We start from the raw sequence: 23,465 nt of genomic DNA, 5'->3' as shown, positions 1-23,465 counted from the left end.
TTTTACACATCAACATCGTATGCCATGGAATGTCGAAAGGTCTTTTTTCAGCCCTTCGAAAATTCCACTACCTCTGCCGGGTTTGAACCCATTGTCTAGGTGACCAGAGGCCGACACTCTGCCGCTGATCCATAGGGGAGCTATGTGGAATGTAAGTAACAAAGATATGATCCTTCATCACAAATTCCACGTGAATTGGTCAGGAATCGAATGGCAACTGCCCCTTTGAGAAGCCAATGGCAATGTCACTCAGCTATCAAGACCCTCATAAAAGAATAAAGAATGTGCTGTACATAAATAGATATGTTAATCATGAAAGTAAATGACAGGTCTATGCTCCTCAGTAGATCTTGACTTTAAGAACCGCTTCTCTTAAGATCTCAGAGAAAGTGTCCTGAATGAGGTGACAAAGTTTACTATTAGCACAAACAACATCCTTCTCATCGTAAGAGTCTTTGGTGGCAGAGAGGGAGTCCCGTGATGTGCAAATGCGCCCCAGTTGCATGAGCAGCGACATGACATCGTCGACGAGAGGTGGGAACGCCTTGCAGATACGAACCAGGGCAGGCATGATTGGTACGAACAGCTCGATACGACTTTCGGAAGGTAACACTGTGGACAGATACATAAACATAAGGGGATAGACTTTCGGAAGGTAACACTGTGGACAGATGATGATGATGATGCTTGTTGTTTAAAGGGGCCTAACATCGAGGTCATCGACCCCTAATGGTACGAAATGAAATAACAAAAAATTCAAATTCATCCACTGACCAAAATAAAATAAAAAATGTCATGAAGAATGAATGGACGGACATGAACCCTACAAAAAACAAAAACAAACAAACAAACAAACAAACAAACAAACAAACAAACAAAAACAGTGGATCAGACTAAAAAAAAAAAAGGTAGTTAATTAGAGTATTACTGACCAAGGGACCACTTAGAAAGCACAATGATGCTTGATGACTAAAGGGGTGCAAAATCCATGTCTAAGGCCCCACAGAATGGTACATGTCGTGAGTAAAGTAGAACCATGGTATTTGTCATGTTGGGGTACTAATCAAAAGTAGCGAAGACTCACGGTGTTCCACACAAGATGGTACTACTCACAAGTATTGTACATCGTACAAGTAACGCAGACCTATGGAGTTCCTAACACAATGGCGCCACTCATAGCCAACGTAAACCGGTAAATTTCCTCACCTAGGTGTACTAGTCATGGGCGCCGGTATTCCCGTGGTGTTCCTCATATAGTGGGTACCAATCACTGGCAACGCTGACCCACGGTGCCGCTCATATAGCGGTACAACTCACAGGCTACGCCCAGACCCGCGGTGTTGCTCACATGGGTACGACGCATGGGTACTGGAATCCACCAGGCCAGGCTTTTTACTGCAACTAATCACAAACCTATTTCGTACCAATTTAGTGATACTACTCGCAAGTACATGCAACCCATAGTGTTCCCCGCATGATGGTACGAATCAAGAGTAGTTTCATGGTTCTAATTCAATCATCGCTTGGTTGCCCCTTGTAGTCGCCTCTTACGACAGGCAGGGGATACCGCGTGTGTATTCTACATGTGCGTCCCCCACCCGCAGGGGGTAGTGTGTTTGGTCCGCGAGAGGTATTTTATTTCCCTCAAGTCCGCTGGCAAGCCAGTTTGGACCCCCCTATCCGCCACCTGGGACGCGCCACGTGGGAGTATCACCTCTCCCCCTGCTACGCCAGCAAAGTAGGTTCGTGGACACTGTGGGCAGATACATAAACATAAGGGGATAGTCTACACATACATGAAATGTAAGCGGTCACGTGTATGAGTAGCAGAAAGAAAAAAAATCATTTGGAAAATAAAAATAAAATATTGGAGAGCTAGGAACAAGGTTAGGAACTTATATAGAGATAGATAAAGGGCTGTTGGAAACAATGTGAACCGAATATATGAGCGTTAGAAGGGTGGCCATACTGATAAATACAATGAAAGCTCGTTAAGAGGTTTCTGCAGGGGACAAGGACAATGAATGTGTTAAGCAAGAAAACGTATTACTGAATACACAAGTAAAAACTATCCAACAGGGATATGGAAACAGTACATGCGGTTTTTCTGACATATTGGGATTTTACATCATATATCCACGGGTGCAGTGACACTCTATAAGAAAGTATTAAAAGAGGTGAAGGAACACGAGAGAACAAATATGAGAACTTATTCCGCTGGGGCTTATAACAACAGTGCACTGAAAAGTGTTAAAAACATCAACCAACAAGTAGGAAAACATTTGAACGGGGCACATAAAAATATTGAAGTGTTATTGCAGTGTTATTCTAAAACAAATGTTCGTAGAAGCCTTTTATTTCGGACCGGTGGATTATTACACATTTTTCTGGTCATACACTTAGACAACGAATTGGAGGTTTTATAAGCAGCCATGTGCGACTGCAAGAGAATTTTGAATCGAACCAAACTTCCACTGACCAAGATCAATAATACCAATATAGTTGATCCGTTATTGGACATCAAACAATCTAGTCGAAACTGGAAGGTGCAAGTTTCAACATTCCACGAACTCTACGCGCTTAAAGGTGTAGATAGATGCTAGTCGACTTGCCGATAAACTTTAATTTTGTCTTCCATTAGTAAGGAATTTCATGACTTTTTCCATATCGATAATTAGGCTACCCCAAGACAAATATGCACCACAATACCTGTCATTGTACAACTAAACATGAAATACATTTCTAACTTTTGAAAGGAATGCGAAATACAAGCACAAACAGGCTGATTGTGTTACTCAGCAGTTTCACTGCTAACCGGCAAGCAAAACTGAGCATTTCTGAGGCTAATGGCTTGCTCCCCGAAGGTGCAATTTATCCTGTGAAGTTCAAGAATTTAAGGCCTTTTCCAGTTATCACACAACGGCGGCAAACGTTCTTACCCGAGTTGGAAATCACGTTCCCTCCACACGGGTCGACAAACAACATTTTCAGGGCTAGGAAAAATGTGATCATACTAAGCGATAACAGGGAGAATTCGTGATGTGATAAGCGACGTATTTTTATGTACATTTAATACGATGAGAATTGGGATTCTGAATTTACAACGTGCTAAGCAGGAAAACATGTTAATAAGGAACGCACTAACGAGGTTTCACTATAATTTGAAAACAATCATTCAATATCTCGCCCCAATGTCATTTTATCAGCTACTGAACATAGGCAGTCAGATTGCTTCGCGGGTGAATTAAAATGGGATTTGTGAGGCGGTGCTGCTAAATCTGAACGTGGTTTAAAACTGACCAATCGAAGGAAAAAAATGGAGGAGTTGGATGCAATAACAGGGTAAGAAGATTTACGTTATTTTGAGAAACAGAAGCTTGAAGTTTATAAATGTTCTGAGTTGAAAGTAATATTAGGAATCAACCTGGATATCATTTAAAGACATTTAAAAGAACCAGGAAATGTATTTTCCAAAGAATTTTATTGATCTGATAGCTAATAAGAAAGACAGAGTTATTTAAAATTTCCTTTTATATGCTGTTATTGCATGAAGAGCAGGAATATTATATTTTGACATACACCAGTATTGATCAGGGAGTTAGGAAAGCATGATCGCCCACTATAGAGGAACAAAAGTGGTAGTTTATCCCACCTCAGTTCTCCAAAACGTCTAAACTTACTCAAATTAAGAACAAATTCCTATTAAAAAAAAAAGTCAACTAAGAAAGGTAAAAAAATTATTCTTTATTTAATATTCACCTTTTTTGTTCTTTATTACGTAAAGATCCGAGAGAGGTTTGTTACAGTGCTCTCCCCAACTATGGTATTAAGCCCCACCCCAACAAATAGTTGAAATGTTATAAAATTAGAAACATTCCTTTCTGAACATTCTTTCCTATTTTCAGTTACAAAGTGATTCTCTAAACCTAAAGGAAAAGAAAAGAAACAAAAAACAGATCACAAAGTACATGATTGGTATTTAGACATTGTGTGTCTTACTTGTTTGAAATACTCAAATACTGCATCACTGACCAAAATCAGCATGATTCATCTTCACATGCTGCATTAGGAGACTCTAGGGAATCACGGACATGACCACATACCACTCAACATTTTCAGGTTTTAAGTATTTCATTAGTGAAAGAACATCAACCCTTTTGTCTGCTTTTACACCACACTTTCTTAGATCAAGTAGCCTCAAATCATTAAAACTACATTCCTCTTTAAGAAGGTAAATGGCACATAGGATTGTAGGACTGTGACCCTGATACAACACCTTTACGGTAATAAAGTCGCACAAACTTCTGTATCATGAATCTGTTGCTTTTAGCAGAGGGCATTCTTAGAAACAGGTCGAAGTGCCGATACCCAGTCTTTTATTAAATGTGACGCCACAAAACCTTCTCTTCCACTCGCTGACATCTTCTCCAGCCAAAGAACTGGCGCAACTGAACGCGCCGCTCGTGTAGCATGCCTCATGCAATAACAGCATAGTGCATGGTACTAGTTTTAGTGAGCTCCTGACCTGAGCACCCTAGCAAATTAAGACCTGGACTGGGTTGTAGTGAAGGGACCGCAAAATTTGAAAACGGTATACATGCAATAACAGCGTAAGTAGACTTACACTGTTATCGCATCTAGCTCCTCAATTTTGCCCAGAGAGGGATTGAAACACGGACCTCCGAGCAGACAGAATCGCACCAGAGCAAGAGCGCCATGGTAACACCGGCTGAAACTCACAGTGTGTTTTTCTTTGACACTGATTTCTCGACATGGCTCTCTAGCTCGTCTTACGTCACGTACAGATTTTAGCAACACCACCTCGCAAAGCCCATTTGAATACGCCCACGAAGCACTCTGATTGGCTGACTTTAGAAGCTAATAAGATAACAACGGTGCGAGATATCAAATTAATTTCTTCAAATCAGTATGACCAATCCTCTAACGCACATATATCCGGTTCACATTGTTTCCGACCGACCTGTGTACTGACAAATCAGAGTGAGAAGAGAAAAAACAGAAAGAAGAGACAAGGACAAACATGAAAACGTTCCCCAATAAACGGTCGTATCTTTCTACACGAGAATGCATGAGGAATCTTTTAACACATTGAGGTCGAAGACCGTATGTCGTACAGGCTGTGTTATTTATTGTGGAGAATGAAGCCTGCATGGTGTACATTCTCTGATTTTCATCGTCGTTACTACGAAACTAACGCACTATGTGCATAGAACAGCAGTGCAGGATAACATCTGGTTCATACAGTTCCCGAAAAAAAATATACGTGACAGCAAACTACAACTCTACACATCACATTCTTCCTTTCAAATCGTGTCAGAGATGCGTCGACTCGACAGCAGTGTGCATGTAATGGTGGCTGAACACGAACATAGACTGAATAACAGTGATTTATACCAACTGAACAAGACCTAACAGATCAGAAATAATATTTATGTACTATTACGTACATATACCTCTTGGAGAAATAATTCTGAACGGCCTAAAAACCAAATAAACTCAATATCAGCCACATTTGATTAGTTAACATTATAAGTTGAACTTTAAAAAAAATTAAAAACCTACTAAATTCAATCCACTATTTCCATTGTGAGGGATCTATCAACTGTATTATAGCTTTTACAGATATAAAGTAGAAAATATGAACTCAAATATAGTTTTAAAAAAATTACCTACATTCAAAACTAGTATTTAATTTAAACATTCAAAATTAAGTGTGAAATGGCCAGCCTGGAGGTTTAAAATGTATGAAAGTGAGCAAGACCTCAATGTGTTAAAAATCATTTAAGATAAAGATTTGGTGTGAAACTCAACTTCTTGTGGTCAAAGTATGAGTGTTTCAGAAAAGATCTCAGGCTGCCATGTCTGTACACATGTTGAATACGTACCTCCCAGAAGAGTAGACAAGGTATTGATGGCAAGCCGGGCGACACTCAGGGACTTGGGCAGCGCGTACTGTACAGCAAGATGAGAGACGAGATCGACGGCGAAGATCTGTTTCTCCAGGGAAGGCTGGCTCATCAACTCGGGGATGAAGTCCAAACAGATGTGCATAGACGGAATGCCAGGTACGGTGACAGGCAGGAGTTCTCGTGGATAACCCTGGGTGGCACACATTACACGTAAATAGTTTTCAAACCTCCTCAGAGTTGAAGCTTCCACGATCTGCTGAACTACCACTACATTCTCCATATGGTATTGTATGTCCCACTTAATAATAAGGGCCATCCAGAAATTAAGTTTCTTTATTTTTTACAAAAAGGACCAGATGAAAAACTTTATTGGCACCCGATACAACAATGTTGGAGTTATTTTTCGACATATTCACTAGCAACCTTGGTTTAAAAGAAGATTACACCTTTCAATACTAACGGTAATTTATTAGCTAATCTACAAACTTACATAAATTTAGCATAATGTCTTATCGTTGAAAGTCTAATTTATAATTGTACATGTTTTGTTCCCATTTTGAGGAACATCTTCAGCCATGGAAAAGCATACTCTACAAAAACTGACATGAACATTAAATAATGTAAAATGCTGTATTTGTTTTTTAAATGTTTTCGTTCGACACTGATAAAACTGAAAAAACACATGAAAGAATATAGTGATGTTCATGTCTGTGAAGAGTCCATGGATGAGACACTATTAGTGAGTGTTATCTAGTTTTTTCTCTTCAAGAATTAGACTTTTCATAGATATGATATAGGCTTTTGAGCTTATGCCATGTCCAGAAAATAAAGTGAAATTCTTTACGTTTCGCAGAGAACTCTGTTCTGCATCTTCAGAAGAAAATCTTGACTGTTCACGAGGAAGACTTCTCCAGGAATGAGGTTTGAATTTAGACGTTAATAATAGAAGTGGAAGTGGTATGTTCATTTGACACCAGATGGCTCACCGTATAGAGTACATTGCTAGCATTCGAAGTGGAAGCTGATGGAATCATCAGAATCACTCTGAGAGGGAGTCGCACAACATAACAGGTGTACACACATATGAAAGCATGACACATGACACAAGCCTGGAATGAAACATCTGGAGATGAGGATGTCCCTTCACTATTGTTATTTCATTTTGGTGTTTTCCATATTCGTACGTTGCTCGTCACCAGATGTTTCATTCATGGCTTGTGTCAGTGTTATGCTTTCAAATGTGTATACACCTGTTATGTTACATGACTCCCTCTCAAGACTGATTCTGATGGTTCGGTCAGCTTCCGCTTTGAATGCCAGCACTGTACCACGTACGGTGAGCCATCCTGTGACGAATGAACACCTCTTCCACTTCTATTATTAGTATCTAAATTCAAACCTCGTTCTTGGAGAAGTCTTCCTCGTGAACAGTCAAGATTTTCCTCTGAAGACACAGAGCAAAATTCTCTGCGAAACATAAAGAATTTCACCATATTTTCTTCACATGGCATAAGAACAAAAGCCTATATCATGTCTATAAGTACAGGCCATGAAAGCATCAATGGTAACAGACCTTTTATAATTAGACGATAAGACAGTAAGGTAAATTTAGTAAGTTCATAGATTGGCTAATAAATTATGTACCGGAAGGCGGAATCTTCTTTTAAACCAAAGTTGAGTGAACGCCAATACAGAATTATACAATGATAGTCATAAATTATAATCGCCACCAGAAATGACACACACTGAAATGGGATCAACTTTTGTAAGCCGGTGTTGTAGAAGTCTGCTGCCTCGGAATGGAACCTGCGTGACATCCGTTTTCAACTCTTCGTCCGTGTAAAAATGCTAACAGGAGGGCAAAAATTTCTTGGGGGTGCAAGAAAAGATGAAAATCACTGGCAGCAAGATCAGGATTGTATGGTGGATGATCAAACACCCCCTAGCCGAACTCTTGCAGAACAGTTGCTCAGCGCTGAGCTGTATGTGGACGAGCATTGCCGTGGATCATCCCAACACCTGCACTGAGCATTCCAGGCCTCTTGTTTGAATGTAGAAACTTTATCACAGACCGAATTTCGCAGGCGGCGGGAGAAAGAATACGAGTCGCTATTTCGAGCCACTGCTACTGCGCTACTGACACCAGGTGGGACTTGACCAGCCGATATATGATTGCTACGTCATACACCTGTCGCCCGTGCTCATATTTCCCACAATGATATAGTTGGGGACAAATCATGATGACCTCACCTCACACCACTACTTTCCAGCGGCAGCTCGGTGCTTATTAGCGACTTATAGGATTTACTATCTCTACTGCAGCCAGAGTTGCCAAATCGGCTACTGCACTCTACACGAAGAAAGGGTAAATACTACAGAGAGTGAGGAAGAAAGTGGTTTGGTAACCTCTCCAAAACAAACAAGGATCACTTAGAACTCGTTAACTCAACAGGGTGCAGGGTGTGATTGACTACTGGCTTCCAGCTCGCTTCTAGGAACTGAGGCCGTCATGTTTTGTTCCCAACTATAAGTATACTTAACAAGAAAAGAAATAGGGAAACTTAATTTCTGGATAGCCTACATATTTTATCAGACTTAATTTTAATTATCAAAACATACTTTACTTCCCATGAAGATACAAACTCTATGGATACCCACGACAAACATTATTTCTATAGGATCAATTATTTCTGAGAAAAGTGTGCCTGCGAGGAACTTGCACAGTACCATACGCTCATTCCGTTTTTTTTTGAGCGACTGTAAATTTAGCAACATTTTGAATCTTTATAGAATTCTTTATCAAAGCACTAACTGCTAAAGACATCTCTGATGCACAGAAACAGACTGCTATACTGGAAGAGCAAGCAGCAAAAATAGGACTTAAAATCCCATATAAAAAACTAAATTTATGACAAATATAAAAAATTGCTCCACCTGAACTTATCACTAATAAGTAAACTCGTGTCCTCATCCCGAGGTGGTGCAGCTCTTTTCAGGCACACCCCCATTGGAGGTGAGCTGCGTGTACCATTTGAACCACATACCAGCCCTCCTGCAATTCTTAAATTTCTGGCAGTACCGGGAATCGAACCCGGGCCCTCGAGGACGGCAGCTAATAACACTAACCGTTACGCTACGGAGGTGGACAACTTACCACTGATATGAATACAAAGGTAAGAGTAATTTAAGTACTTAGATGAACGGATTACTGAAAATGGCAATGAAAATAAATCAGTAGCTTCAAGAATTCAGAAAATGGACACTGCTCTTCAAGACACAAAGAATGTTTATAACAAAAATTGCTTGTCCTGAAACACTAAAATTCATCATTACTTAACAGCAATCAAACCTGAAGCTCTCTCTATGCTTCAGAAACGCTCAATTTACACCATAAACATTTAAAGGAACAATTAAAGATTAAAGACAGGTAAATCTTAGGGCCAAGATTTAAAAATGTAATACATTACCCCAAACCCAACTCGGAAATATATTTAAAAATATCTAAACTTACTGACACAATGAGACTGCAGCAAAGTTAATTTTTAAGCCATTTGGAAAGAATAAATAACAAAAGACTTGCTTATCGAATACACACATTTTTGCAAATCAAACGTACGAGATCAAAATGGTATAAGCAAGTAGAGAAAGACCTCACTGAATTAGGATCATCAAATCAGCAGGATAGAAACGTAATCAGGAAAATTGCTCAAGGGGATTTGAGGAAGATAAGAATAAATCAAGATGACGTACTAGGTTGGAGGAAGAGGAATTACAACAATTATTGATGAAAATGAAGAACCATAGGGCAACGAGGAAAGCTCAACAAATGATTCTGTGTGGTCCTAAGTGACCCATTTGTGAATAATAATAATAATAATAATAATAATAATAATAATAATAATAATAATAATAATAATAATAATAATGATGATGTCCGTGCAACATAAAGCAAACTGTAAAACAATAATAATACCACCTCAGCTAACTTCTGCAGGCATTTTAATTTGACACCATTTATGCTGCCCACGCATCAATTTCAACATTCCGTTTCAATCTACCCGATGGCAGAGCCAATCAATCAATCAATCAATCAATCAATCAATCAATCAATCAATCAATCAATCAATCAATCAATCAATCAATCAATCAATCAATCAATCAATCAATCAATCAATCAATCAATCACCAGTGATCCGCATTTAGGGCAGTCGCCCAGGTGGCAGATTCCTTGTCCATTGTTTCCCTAATTCCTCTTCCTTTAAACAAATATTTGCCCCAATTTGTCCTCTTGAATTACAACTTTATCTTCATATTGTGATCTTCCCTACTTTTAAAGCCACCACTCAAACTTATTCGTCTACTGAACTAATGTCATTCCACGCCATCTCAGAACATACCCCTTATAAATGATCCATTTTCCAGCGAACTAATTCCTGGTAGCCAGCGTCTCGCCCCAGCGTGCTAAGTTGGGCTCGTCAGTTGGTAAACAGCACACCCACCAAGACGCATGGGAATCAACATCTATAACATACCCCTTAGTCAAACAGCTCGTCTCCTTTCTCCCAATTCTTCCCAGCCCAAACTTTGCATATTTTTGTAATGGTACTCTTTTGTTGGAAATCACCCAGAAAAGAATTGAGCTGCTTTTCTTTGGATTTTTTCCAGTTCTCGAATCAAGTAATCCTGCTGAGGGTCCCATACACTGGAACCATACTCTACTTGGGGTCTTAACAGAGATTTCTCTGCTCTCTCCTTTACATCCCTACTACCACCTCTAAATACCCTCAGTTGACTCAGGATGAAAACTGAGAGGCAGAGAGTTGGTTGCTATTATCACTGATTATTGGATGGCTTTTTCCTACACCCAGTATATGACAAAAACATCGCCCATATAAGCAATGAATTCATTATTAGGCCCGTATTGATGGATATGACCTTTTCTTAATGAAAGTTTTATTGACTATCTAATCAATACAATATTTTTTACTAGAACTAGTTTCAACCAAAACTAGGTGAATAATAAAACTTTCATTATAAAAATAAATTAAAAATGTTGTCCAATGCAGAATAAGAAAGTAACAACATTCATGGTATTCTATATCAAATCAAGTAACATAACTAAAGAATTCTTCTCACCTGAAAATGAACCAGCTTAGCCAGGCCTGGGTCTGCAATGAACACTTGATGTAGGTACGAGCAAACCAAACTACGAACCTCTCTCAAGGCCCACATTTGACCAGGATGTGTCTGGAACACAATAAATCAAACACTTTAGAGATCCAAATAAACAGAACAAGGGTAATCCAATGATGAGGTCCTCTAACCTTATAAGGCACAATGTTGAAAGTAAGTTGTAAAGTAATTGTGCTAGTTGTGAATGATGATGATGATGATGATGATGATGATTCAGCATACTTCATTCAGGCGTGAAAGGGAAATGATTTGAATGTGTTCTAAAATGGTACCACAACTGTTAGAAATATCCTGCATTTTTCTAGTTATGTTAGTGTTAGAACAAATAGTTAAGCGAGGAGAGAATTATTATTAGTATTATTATTAGTATTATTATTATTAGCATATGGCAAGGAAATTATATACATAATAACAAAAACATTGATTCACTTCAGGAGAGAAAATTAACAGGGAAAGAGTGGCTCCAACAGAGTCAAATGCTTTCTACTTCTATTCTTCTTCTCCTCCTCCTTCTTCTTCTTCTTCTTCTGCATTTACGGCCTGATTGGACACTTCAGTCAATCATTTTCTGGTCGTCATCTTCGATGGGTTGCTATATTTCAAGAAAATAGATCTCAGAGAATTAGAGTAGGCGAAACTTTATCTGACCCTGTAATAATCAAGAAGGGAATTCGTCAAGGCAGTATTATTGGACCTTTATGTTTTCTTATATATAAAAATGATATGAGTAATGGAATGGAATCAGAGGTAAGGCTTTTTGCAGATGAAGTTTTAAGATAGGTACACAAATAATGTTTAAGCTTTTTAAGTTATTAATCCCTTAAAATGTCAGACTAATATATATATAAAGGAATTGTACAATTTGGTGTAGTTGATGACAATATTCACTTTGCTATTCACAATTTAAAAGTCTGTTAGAACAGTATCAAAATATAGGTATGCAATAATTGACTAATTTCATAAATTTGTATACATAGTGGCATGCCTTATATAGTTCAGTCTCTTCATATTTTGTGATAATCTGTTGTAATGTATAAAATCACAATACCTATTGCTATAACTACCATGTTTTATTTTGCAGAAGGCTAGACGCCAGTATGTTAACGTTGCGAGTACTAAAAAATTACCTGGCTGGCTCCTAGATTTAAAAACATTTGTCATGGCCTGGCCTATCCAATCATCATTTAATTTACTCATCTAGAGGGTAATTACTTTGAAGGAGTGGCTAACGTTTTCTCAAAAACCATGCATTTTATTGTTATGCAAATGACATAAAGACCGAAACCATCGAACTGCATACTGCGAGCCCGAGCATTTGTCTGGCGTGAAAATGGGAAACCAGAGAAAACCATCTTCAGGGCTGCTGAGAGTGTGGTTCGAGCCCACTATCTCCCAAATGCAAAAAATCTATCAATCATTTCCTAACCAGTTTTCTTCTATCTTGCAGTTGTTCGGGAATGTCAGAACTGATGAAATGGCGTATGGCTTTTAGTGCTGGGAGTGCCGAGGACATGTTTGGCTCGCCAGGTGCAGGTCTTTTGATTTGACTCCCGTAGGCGACCTGCGCATTGTGATGAAGATGAAATTATGATGAAGACGACACATACACCCAGCCCTCGTGCCAGCGAAATTAACCAATGATGGTTAAAATTCCTGACCCTACTGGGAATCGAACCCGGGACCCCTGTGGCGAAAGGCCAGCACGCTAACCATTTAGTCACGGAGCTGGACGTCAGAACTGATAAAGACTTACCTTATCCTCCTCAGTCATGAGACAAGACTCCAACAGGATCTGCACTGCTGTACTCTCCTGAGCAGCAACCAAAGCTGACCTCAGCTCCTCACGTTCAGACTCGCTTGCCAGCTGCCCCAGCCGCTCGGTCAAGGGCTTATCCTGGAGGTGGCGAGCAAGTTGGGAGCGAGAGGCAGCCAGCGAGGCTTCCAGGACCCTCAGTACCACACTCAGAACACTGGCACATCTGTGTAGAAACAACATGACAGTGTAACACACTACCCACATGGCAGATCATACATGAAAGGGAGGAAGCTACGAAAAATAAACATAATACAAGTTAGTGCAGGGGAAAATAACGTAACACTAAAAGTCATCCTCGTACAGACCATGAAGGCCAAGACCAAGAAGTGAAATTTCTAGATCCTAATAGGTAGGTAGGAGATAGAGATCTGCGGTCAGATGGCCTTCACTTGAACTGCAGTGGTACGTATAAGTTGTTTAGAAATTTTAGAAGGGTTATAGGGAGGTACATTCAGGGAAACAGAGGGTCTAGGAAGCAGTGATAAGGACACAGGGATCTGGAAGTCAATTAGGGATGACAAATGTTAGTGTTGAACTGTAGAAGTACTGTAAAGAAAGGAATAGAATTAAGTAATCTGATAGATATATACTTACCAGATATTGTAATAGGAGTTGGATTATGGCTGAGAAATGATATAATGGAACAGGAGTGTTTATCGTAGAAATAGGATAGGAATGGAAGGATGGGTGAGTATTCATTCTGGTGAAAGAAGAATTTGTAAGCCATAAAAAAGTTAAAGATGACAAACATGAAATTCTAGGTGTAAGGCTCATCTCTAGAGATAATAGGCAACTTGATGTTTTTGGAGTGTACAGACCGTGAAAAAGTGGCGCAGACGCTGATTTGGAATTATTTGATAAGAAAACGACATGGAAAAGAATGTGATTGTAGCGGGAGCAATTAGGAAGGTAACGCGAACAGCAGGAAGCATGACCAATGAATGGCAGATAAGTTAATCTGGGAAGGACAGTTGAATCAGAAAGTGATGGAACCAACTGGAGAATAATGTAATCTATCAGTTTCATGTCCGTATTGATACTTAGTATCTATAAACACAAAGAATGGGTACCGTCCACCTAATCAATACTTTATTATATCTTGTTACTAAGCAGTACCGGTTTCGACCTTCACAGAGGTCATCTTCAGCTGGTCATAAGATCTAAAGTTAACTAAAAATAATTTTAAAAACATTACTAAATCTAATGAAGAATGTCACGTGATGTGAGTGATAAGATTGTGAGGCTAGCTATGTCGGACGTACTGGCAGAAACTTCTTTATTCGTTACAAAGAACACATCAACGCCTTAAAGCATAATCACTTTTCGGCTATAGCTCAACATAACGAGGATTATAAGCATAATTTTACAAATATTGAGAACGACATGCAGATTTTAAGTATGATCCCCAAGGGCCCTCTGCTCAATATAACGGAAGAATTTTACATTACTATAGATCAATACGCAAACCCAAATTATAACTTGAACGAAATTACAGATAAAGTTAATATCCTCTTTAATACAGTCATCCCGATTTTAAAAAACACCTACATAAAAATAGTTAAAAAACAGAATCCAATATATATCAAGGAACCTCCCGAAGACACGCCCAGCCATGCTCCACCTCTCCCAATCGCTACCCCTATTGAACCTCCACTTCCCCTCTCTACCAACTACCTCACCTTCCCCAATCAATACCCCTCATGCCCCTCCACTTCCCCTCTCCGTTACCGCAAGTACTAGCCCTAGACGTACACGGAGCAGTACACGACGTGCTCCCTAACAGTACACATTCGACCAGTCAACAGGATTATGTAAGTAAACACTTATTCCACACGTTCATTAGACATTCCACTGAGAAAATTCTTATACTTCATTCTTCTCTGTTTTCGCAGATTACTGAATGTCCAACAAAAAAACTACAACTACAAAGAGGGAGCATCTGCACCTACTCAATATCTTTTAACGAGATTAGTACCAAGAAAACTAATGATACACCATAATATTTTCATGTTCATTATTCAACATTCTTAATCATATGAACTTAAAAGAAAAACAACATACATAGTTGAATATTCTAGAATGCTTGGTACAAACATATCTGTGAATGTACAAAATTAATATAATTCCAAACGTACCGCAAGAATCATGTGAACATTTTTTCGTATTTTAATGTATTATTTGATAAATTTTATTACATCCATATCATAGAATGTTCCAGAATGTTTAGTATAAACATACCAATGAATGTATAGAACGATTTACCAACATGAACTGAACTTCAAAGTGTACTTCAAGAACGCCATAAACATTTTACTTGTTGAAATTGTATTTCACCAAATTATCTACTACTCACAAACAGTACCAGTACACTAGAAATTTATGTAACACAGAATTTTGACGCTTGTTTTTAAAACAGAAGATACATCATATCATTGTATATTTTATATGTTGTATATATTAATCTTATCACTCACATCATGTGACATTCTTCATTAGATTTAGTAATGTTTTTAAAATTATTTTAAGTTAACTTTAGATCTTATGACCAGCTGAAGATGACCTCTGTGAAGGTCGAAACCGGTACTGCTTAGTAACAAGATATAATAAAATATTGATTAGGTGGACAGTACCCATTCTTTGTGATTATAGAACAAGAATAAGAAGAAGAAAATTTGTAACATGCGAACTTGCATGCAAAAAAAAAAAAAAGAAGTGAATAATTCTGATCAGTGCGATGCCTACCCAACAGCATGTGAACATTATGATGAGTTTCTTAAAACAAATTTATATATTACTATGTTCCGTTTTGGAGTATGTCATGTAGGATTAATTTCTTGTAAATAAAACACAAATGAGCCAATATTTTTTTAAAAGTTCTCTCCTGAAATTAGGGTGCACAGATTATTCATGTATTTACAGTATGTATACTAGTATTTACCTGAACACAGCAACATCACAGCGCAAGACTTGCAGAGGGTCCAGTACGATGCTCTCCTGCCTGAGGAACACATGTTGAAGCATAGTGCTATGGTGAATCAAGGCGTTGATGGACATGACCCAGAGGCACCGAGGTAAGACAGTGTTGAGTTGGAGCCACACTCGTTTGTAGAGCTCTGGAAAATACAGAATACGATAGGAATTCATTCTCGTAGAAACTACTAGGTTTCACTGCCTCCAGCTATCAGATCGTCCAATCTATAGAGTACAAGGTTTCTCTCTCTTTCCCCCTTTCGCTAGAACAACAGTATACCAATCTGGATTTTATAATCGCTCTGCTTGAATCTGATATACCTTCCTTGCGTAATAAAGGACCTTTCTTCCTCTACAACAATTTTATTGCATAGCGAAGGCTCTAAAGAACGTTGAAACCCGTGTAAATTGAAGTGTTTATAAAAAAGTAACTGTGTATGTGTTTGTACATATGCGCAAGTGAGTACATGAGTGATTATCCTATTTATTTATAAGCTATGTGTCCAAGGGATCATGCAAAGGTTTTATACGTATATGGCAATGCTAAGATGTAAAATACCGGGCGAGTTGGCCGTGCGCGTAGAGGCGCGCGGCCGTGAGCTTGCATCCGGGAGATAGTAGGTTCAAATCCCACTATCGGCAGCCCTGAAAATGGTTTTCCGTGGTTTCCCATTTTCACACCAGGCAAATGCTGGGGCTGTACCTTAATTAAGGCCACGGCCGCTTCCTTCCAACTCCTAGGCCTTTCCTATCCCATCGTCGCTATAAGACCTATCTGTGTCGGTGTGACGTAAAGCCCCTAGCAAAAAAAAAAAAAAAGATGTAAAATTGTATATATATTAAGAGTGGTCGGAAACAATGTGAATCAGGTTTGATCATTCGGGACAAAAATTTCAGATTCCCTATGGGAATCAATATCTATATCATACAGAGTAATTCGATAACTTGCACCATTGTCATTCTATCAGCTGCAGAAGCTAGCCAATCAGATCACTTTGTGGGCGAATTCAAAGGGCCTTTGCGAGCCGGTGTAGCTAAATCTACACGTGACTTAAGACCAGCTTGAAAGCACCAGTGGAAGGAAAAACATTGCCACAGGAGGGATTTGAGCACGGACCTTCGATCTGTCAAGATCGCGCCATACTAAGTATACTGGGGACAAACCAGCTGAAATCCACGGTGTGTTCGTGTTTGATGCTGATTTCCCAGCATGGCTCTCGAGCCGGTATTAAGCTACGTGCAGATATGGCAGCACCGTATCACAAAGCCCATTTGAATTCGCTCACTAAGCGATCTGATTGGCTAACTTCAGCAGCTCATAAAAGATAAAAGTGTGAGACGTCAAATTATTTTTTTCAAATTATTTATCAGCAGAGCCCGGATTTCCATGCAAATGCATGTTTTTAAATAAGCTGGTTACAATTCTCAAACTTTGCAAATATTCGTTTTATGGCTTAACGATTCCAAACAACCGTTGTTTTTTCCTGCATGTTTGCATGTTTTGGCATTTTTAGAAGAAAATTCATGCATAATGCATTTTTTGAAGATTTTGAATTTAATAGCGAATCTTTGGATGTTTCATATCGCATAAGATGACTTTTTTTTTTCTGACTTTAGCGCATATATAATGTTAACTTGCATGATAGTGCATTTTATGAATGTTGGTTTGCAGAATTTGGGACCATTTTTCCATGTTATACAGTATGTCTATTAGTGAGAGACGGAGAGAATGTATTCCTGGCATCCTACCTGACAATCAAAGTTAGTACATACAGGTCCTATAATCCAATTAACCAAACACTTTCTTATCTGTTGCTTGAGTAAACATTGACGCAAGCCAGAAGGCCCCATGTCGAACTCTGTAATTCATGGGAATAAGCCATCCCAGTTATACATTGTTATAAATCGAAACATAAATTGTGCATTACTCACTGGTGGCTCATTTTTTTCGTCTATGTATGTAAGACGAACAAAACAAAACTTGAATCGTACTTCTGTGATGCCACGTTACAGAGCTAGCAGTTTACAAACCTTGGTTTTGCACTGAATCCTCTTCCGTTGTTACCCTGGATTTTCCTACTCGGAACCCTCACTCGTCACTTTGTTATTGCAGGCAATCATTACTAGTTTACCGGGCAAGTTGGCCGTGCGGTTAGGGGCGCGCAGCTGTGATCTTGCATCCGGGAGATAGTGGGTTCGAACCCCACTGTCGGCAGCCCTGAAGATGGTTTCCGTTGTTTCCCATTTTCACACCAGGCAAATGCTGGGGCTGTACCTTAATTAAGGCCACGGCCGCTTCCTTCCCACTCCTAGGCCTTTCCTATCCCATCGCCACCATAAGACCTATCTGTGTCGTTGCGATGTAAAACAAATAGCAATATAAATAATACATTACTAGTTACTGAGGACATTTAAATATGTCTGCCACCATCGCATGGACAAGTAGCTGTGACAACTCGATATATGTTGAACAAAGTGAACCATTCAAATCCAGATTTTGAATTCGTCGAGCTTATAAAAGACGTATTGTGGTGAAAATACAAAAGACGTACAATTTGACCTCACTTTGTCCCAAATCTCTTCATTTAAGTATGCACCTGTCACTTCATGTGACGTAGAAATATCATTTTCTGTGCTTAAGATGTGCTGACAGATAAACGGATGAGCTTAAATCAAGACAATTTGGAGAACATAGTTGTTTTACGTTTCAAAAGGAATTGAATTTTGATAGTGCATATTTTCCCATTTATCGTGCATGCTTTGCTATATGAAAGTGCATATGTTGAGATTTGACAGTGCATGGAAATCTGGGCTCTATTTATCAGTATAACCAATCCTCGAACGCTCGTATACCCAGTTCACGTTGTTTCCGACCACCCTGCATGTAACATATGCAGATTTTAATATGTAAAGTAAATTACACTTAATGAACGGAGATGGAGACACTTCTGTGTGTCGGAATTTCTTTTTCTCCATCTGCCGTCCAGCAACAATTTTTGGATGATGATGAATGTGATGCAGAAACAAGGAGCAATAGAAAAAAGGAGACATCGACAAAGATGAAAACAAAAAAGGCCAAGGACATCTCTACATCTTCATTCTTAGTCTTTTACCACCAGTACTCATCTTTATCTTTCCTTTTGCCTTTGATGCAAGTGTCATGGACTAGTATAACTTGGAAACAATTCTCTAACCCATGGGTAAATAGTGGAAATATCGAGCTCGATTATGATTATTGTACCTAATGGTACACCCGCCCCGTTCATTCAAATAAAGCGCCTTGGGGAATACCTGCGCAAGGAATTTGAACTTTTGTCAATAGATGTCTCTACTAAAAAACTTATGTTATGCCCTCTAGTGTGAAGAAGGACTGTTAAGATTGTAAAGTACCGTATTTATGCGAATAATCCCCGCCACCGAATAATTCCCGCACCCTGATTTTAGGAAGGCTGATTTTAAAAAAATGCCAACATTGACTCAAATAAAACCTGCACCCCAATTTCGTGCCTCATTTTTTTTTTTAATATGCAGGTTTTATTCGCGTAAATACGGTACTTTGTTATTTTAAGGTTTACTAAACTGAATCGTTTATTCCTTGTTTCTGGTATGTTAAAGTTTACAACACTTCTAACTCTTTCCGTGAATTTCAAATATTGACCAACAGGAAATTTTGCATATGTATTTTTCCACCAATCACAAACTTCTTGCACTTATTTAATTACCCAATGAAAATTGGGTGTGTCGGGCCTTAGCCCAGAGTTTTCTGGATCTTTCCTCTCCGGCATAAAAGCTGGCACATTTTTCGACCTAGTTGTCTTAATCATCCCTCCAGTTTAGTGTGCATGCGGTTATTAAGGAGGCGGGGGCCTCGTCCTTCATCAAGCAGTCCAGCAGCTGAAGGTAATGGCAGTCCTATAGAAATGATAGTCTTTGAAGGCTAGCTCGAGGGGAAGGTTTCCGAACTTTACCAATGTAACTGTAATTTTCTGAAATGTATAACCTTCAAACTAGTCAAAAGAACTTAGCCGAAATTTCGGGAATCGAAAGTGTGACACTCTCTCGCGTTCCCTATTAATTTGACTTTGAGGTGACTATGACTCTGTAACCGTTTTCTGTCTGTACCTTTTGTAACTTAAATTTTCTCCATCTAGTCACATCAGTAGCCTCTGCAACTTCGGGCAACGAGCCCAAATAGGGTTTTAACCATTTAATTTAATTGTAAACTTCTAGGAGTGCAAGTGTTCGCCTCCACTTAATTTTGATTTTTGGGCTAGTAATTGAACCTGTTGTTTTTCCACAAAGGCCTAGTAGAATGGGTACTCTATATCCCTGTGTCATTTCTTTCATAGGAGCCTCTGTGGATCCGTGGTAGAGTGTCCGCCTCCGGATCCCAAGATAGCGGATTTTTGAAGGACGGAAAAAAGTCCATTCGACACTCCATGTCGTACGATGTCGGCATGTAAAAGATCTCTGGTGACACATTTGGTATTTACCCGACAAAATCCATTAAATCTCAGCCATAGACGCCCAAGAGAGATCCGGTTTACTCTGTCTGCCATCTAGCGGGCCTAGAGTAAAACGGAACGTCGAAATTGACGAGCAGACAGCCAGATGGCGTCAAATTGAAATGTCTGCACACGGTAGCTGAGGCCATACGATTATCGATTATTATTATTATTTCTTTTATAAAAAAGGTAGACTGTTGAGCACATAAGATAGTGCCCACTCTTGAAATTTGTAAAATGTAGGTTAAGCCTATGATAGGCCTGGATATTTCTGGAAATAAATTCATAAATATAAAATTTATAGAGCCTAGAGGCTCTTTCTAGTGTAAACATTGAATGATGCCTTTGGGAGGCAGTAATGTTGTAATGTTTGGAGTGTGTTCTCCTAAGTACTTATGTAGAGCAGATGGTGCTCTTGAAACATGGGGTATTTTGAATATTCAGTCTCCTTGTGTAGTAAAAGAAATTGGGAGGTTCGTCTCCTTTACTTTTTTTTAAAGGAGCCGCAGTGCTCACGAATAATTAGGGTGCTTCAAGCTCAAAACTTTGTTATTTGATTTTCTAAAAGTTGTTCAATTAGCTTGTAAGTAAAATTTGGTACCTACATTTTGTAAAGTTTTATTTCTAAAAAAAAAAAAAAAGAGAGAGAGAGGGGGGGGGGGGAGAAATATAACCATAAATTTAAAGTTTTAAATCAATCTTCTGATTGTCCTATCTTGACCCATTTATTCCCGCACCTTCTTTCACCTCTGTAAACCATGGAAATCCCGTATCAATTATTAATGACTTGTGAGGTGTGGCTATGAAGTTGTTTAAATCTATTAGTATTACTATTATTTACATAGTTATGTACAGACTTTATTTGGTATAAATCGTGATCATATTATTTGTGAGGTTATGTCCTGAAACATCTACTGTATGTATATTAATATGAGTTTATTTAATGTAAGAACACGTAATTCATAGTATATAATTTATTATTACCTGTAAATATGATGTATAAATCCAGCGTAATGTTTTGCAACACACGGTAATAGTCCAGAACAACGCATCTTGCCACTGGAATTGTGTAGAAAATTCCTTTCATTGTAAATAGACTATTGGAGACTCTCGAAATTATGAGAAAACACGTTGTGTCGTATTCTTCTAGAAGTCTGGGCAGGCAATGTATATAAAGAGGCAGTCTTGGGAGTTGAGTTGAGTTGTTTAACGAGACTTGTTGTAGAAGTCGTTAGCCAAGTATGTGAACTTTGTTGGGTTGGTAGATGGTTGACATCCAAGTGTTGCAGTCTTCCCCTCCTTCTTCATAGGAGTGTTTTGTTCAAGAGGGCAGTTATTTAGTGTGTGTATGTGTGTGTAATTTGTAAATGAAACTGTACACAACTGACAGCATTTCGTGTGTGCGTCTTTGTAGTTACAATGCTTTTCCTGGTGATAATCCAGCTTCTTCTCATCCTACATTTCCCACATGAAGACTGAAGATCTGTAAAGATGGCCCCTCAATGAGTGTTGATGACCACCCTCCTGATGAAGCTGGGAAACAGAAACAAGCCCCTTAAGGGCTGAAAGGAAATGGATGTAAAGAAGTAGGACTGATGAGGAGCAAGCCTATTTATTTGAAGGTGGCAGTGTACAAAGATGTGGAGATTGCCCCAGTCTTTTTCTCCTTCTCTGTTTGTTCCATGTTCCTTGTCTTGTAACACACACATTAACCACTTCCCTCTTCTGTTATTTAACCTACACTTCCCACGTCAAGATAAAAGAATTTAGTCTGTGAGAGCAGGTGCTTGCCCTCTCACAGTGATTAAGCTGGGAACAGACACAAGCTTATCAAGGGCAGAGAAGTGAGTTCTGGAAGAACTGGGTTTGATGATGGGAGAGCCTATCTATAAAAACAGAGGTTTGAGAGGTTTTCATCTTTTTATTCTCGTGTTTTCAATCTTGTCCTTGTTCTTCGTTCATGTTGCGGTTGTGAGCCTGTCATCCTGTTCTTTGTGAAACTGAGAATGAGGACAGCCTGATGCAGAAAGTGATGAGATGGAAGGAATGACTGATAATACTAATACATTACCTTTAATATACCTGGGCACTTTCTCGTCCAGCAGCGCTCGGAAGTGATCGATGATGATCTCAGCAAATGGCCAAACGTCTGTCGCAGGCATGGCCAGTAGTTGATGCAGGAGTCTCCCCACTCTTGACGGACAGGTGGTAATGTGGCTGAATGCTGAAGAAGGTCAATAATTATTTTTAGAGGAATATAAGCAATCACTATTGTCAAAATATAATGCCCCTCAGCCTATGTATAAGGGACAGTCAAATGAAAACCGAACACCCACCATAACATATCGTCACTGCCGGGACAAAACCTCCTATGTGATAATATTTTTGGAGATATACTGACCCGTAACACATACATTATGAAGAGCGAGAATGCCTTGACAATATTCACGCAATACTGCACCTTAGATGAGAGAACCTTACGGGCCAAAGTTCTAAGCTAAAATATTTTACATAGGAGGTTTTGTCCTGGCAGCGACGATATATTCCGCACAAAAGGTGGCAACAGTTATTATGTATCGATACTGCCATCGCTGTGGTAGGAGAACTGCATAGTGACAACGCACAGATGCATGCAGTTGTTGGGTTATGTCTTTGTTGGTGCGCGGACTGTTCTAGTGTGTTCGTCCAGCTGTAGACATGGAGGCAAGCAAAGAAGAGCAGAGAAGTGTGGTTCGCTCTTTGGTGGTGCAGCACTATGAAGACACTTTGAAGAAACTGACGCGCCATAAAGTCAAAACGCCCTGAATGCTGTTGGACGGATTTATCCTGTTGCATGATAATGTTCGCCCCACCCTACTTTCAGTTTGGCGAAGGCTACACTTCAGCGATTTGGTTGGGAAGCACTTCAATATCCTCCATACAGCTTGGATCATTCACATTGTGATTTTCACATTTTTGGTGACCTGAAGACAGACATTCGTGGACGTCAGTTTCATTTGGACAAGGAAGTGCAAGAGTGGATGCGGCTGTGGCTCCTTCAGCAACCTACCT

General features: G+C 39.2%; 1 protein-coding gene across 1 annotated transcript in view; it reads right to left on the bottom strand.

Annotated features, from left to right (window-relative positions):
- Positions 1-340: 340 nt before the first annotated feature.
- The window catches only part of IntS2 (integrator complex subunit 2), a 109,554-nt gene continuing 86,429 nt past the window's right edge, over positions 341-23,465 (bottom strand). The window contains exons 13-18 of the mRNA XM_068230522.1: positions 22,486-22,638; positions 15,878-16,052; positions 12,877-13,102; positions 11,067-11,177; positions 5,907-6,120; positions 341-612 (exon numbers count right to left, since the gene is read on the bottom strand). Of these exons, the coding sequence (XP_068086623.1) occupies positions 341-612; positions 5,907-6,120; positions 11,067-11,177; positions 12,877-13,102; positions 15,878-16,052; positions 22,486-22,638 (1,151 nt within the window). The remainder of the gene's footprint in view (positions 613-5,906; positions 6,121-11,066; positions 11,178-12,876; positions 13,103-15,877; positions 16,053-22,485; positions 22,639-23,465) is intronic.

The sequence above is a fragment of the Anabrus simplex genome, chromosome X, assembly GCF_040414725.1.
Source record: "Anabrus simplex isolate iqAnaSimp1 chromosome X, ASM4041472v1, whole genome shotgun sequence".
Taxonomy (NCBI): Eukaryota; Metazoa; Arthropoda; class Insecta; order Orthoptera; family Tettigoniidae; genus Anabrus; species Anabrus simplex.
This window is presented reverse-complemented; position numbering and strand designations above follow the sequence as displayed.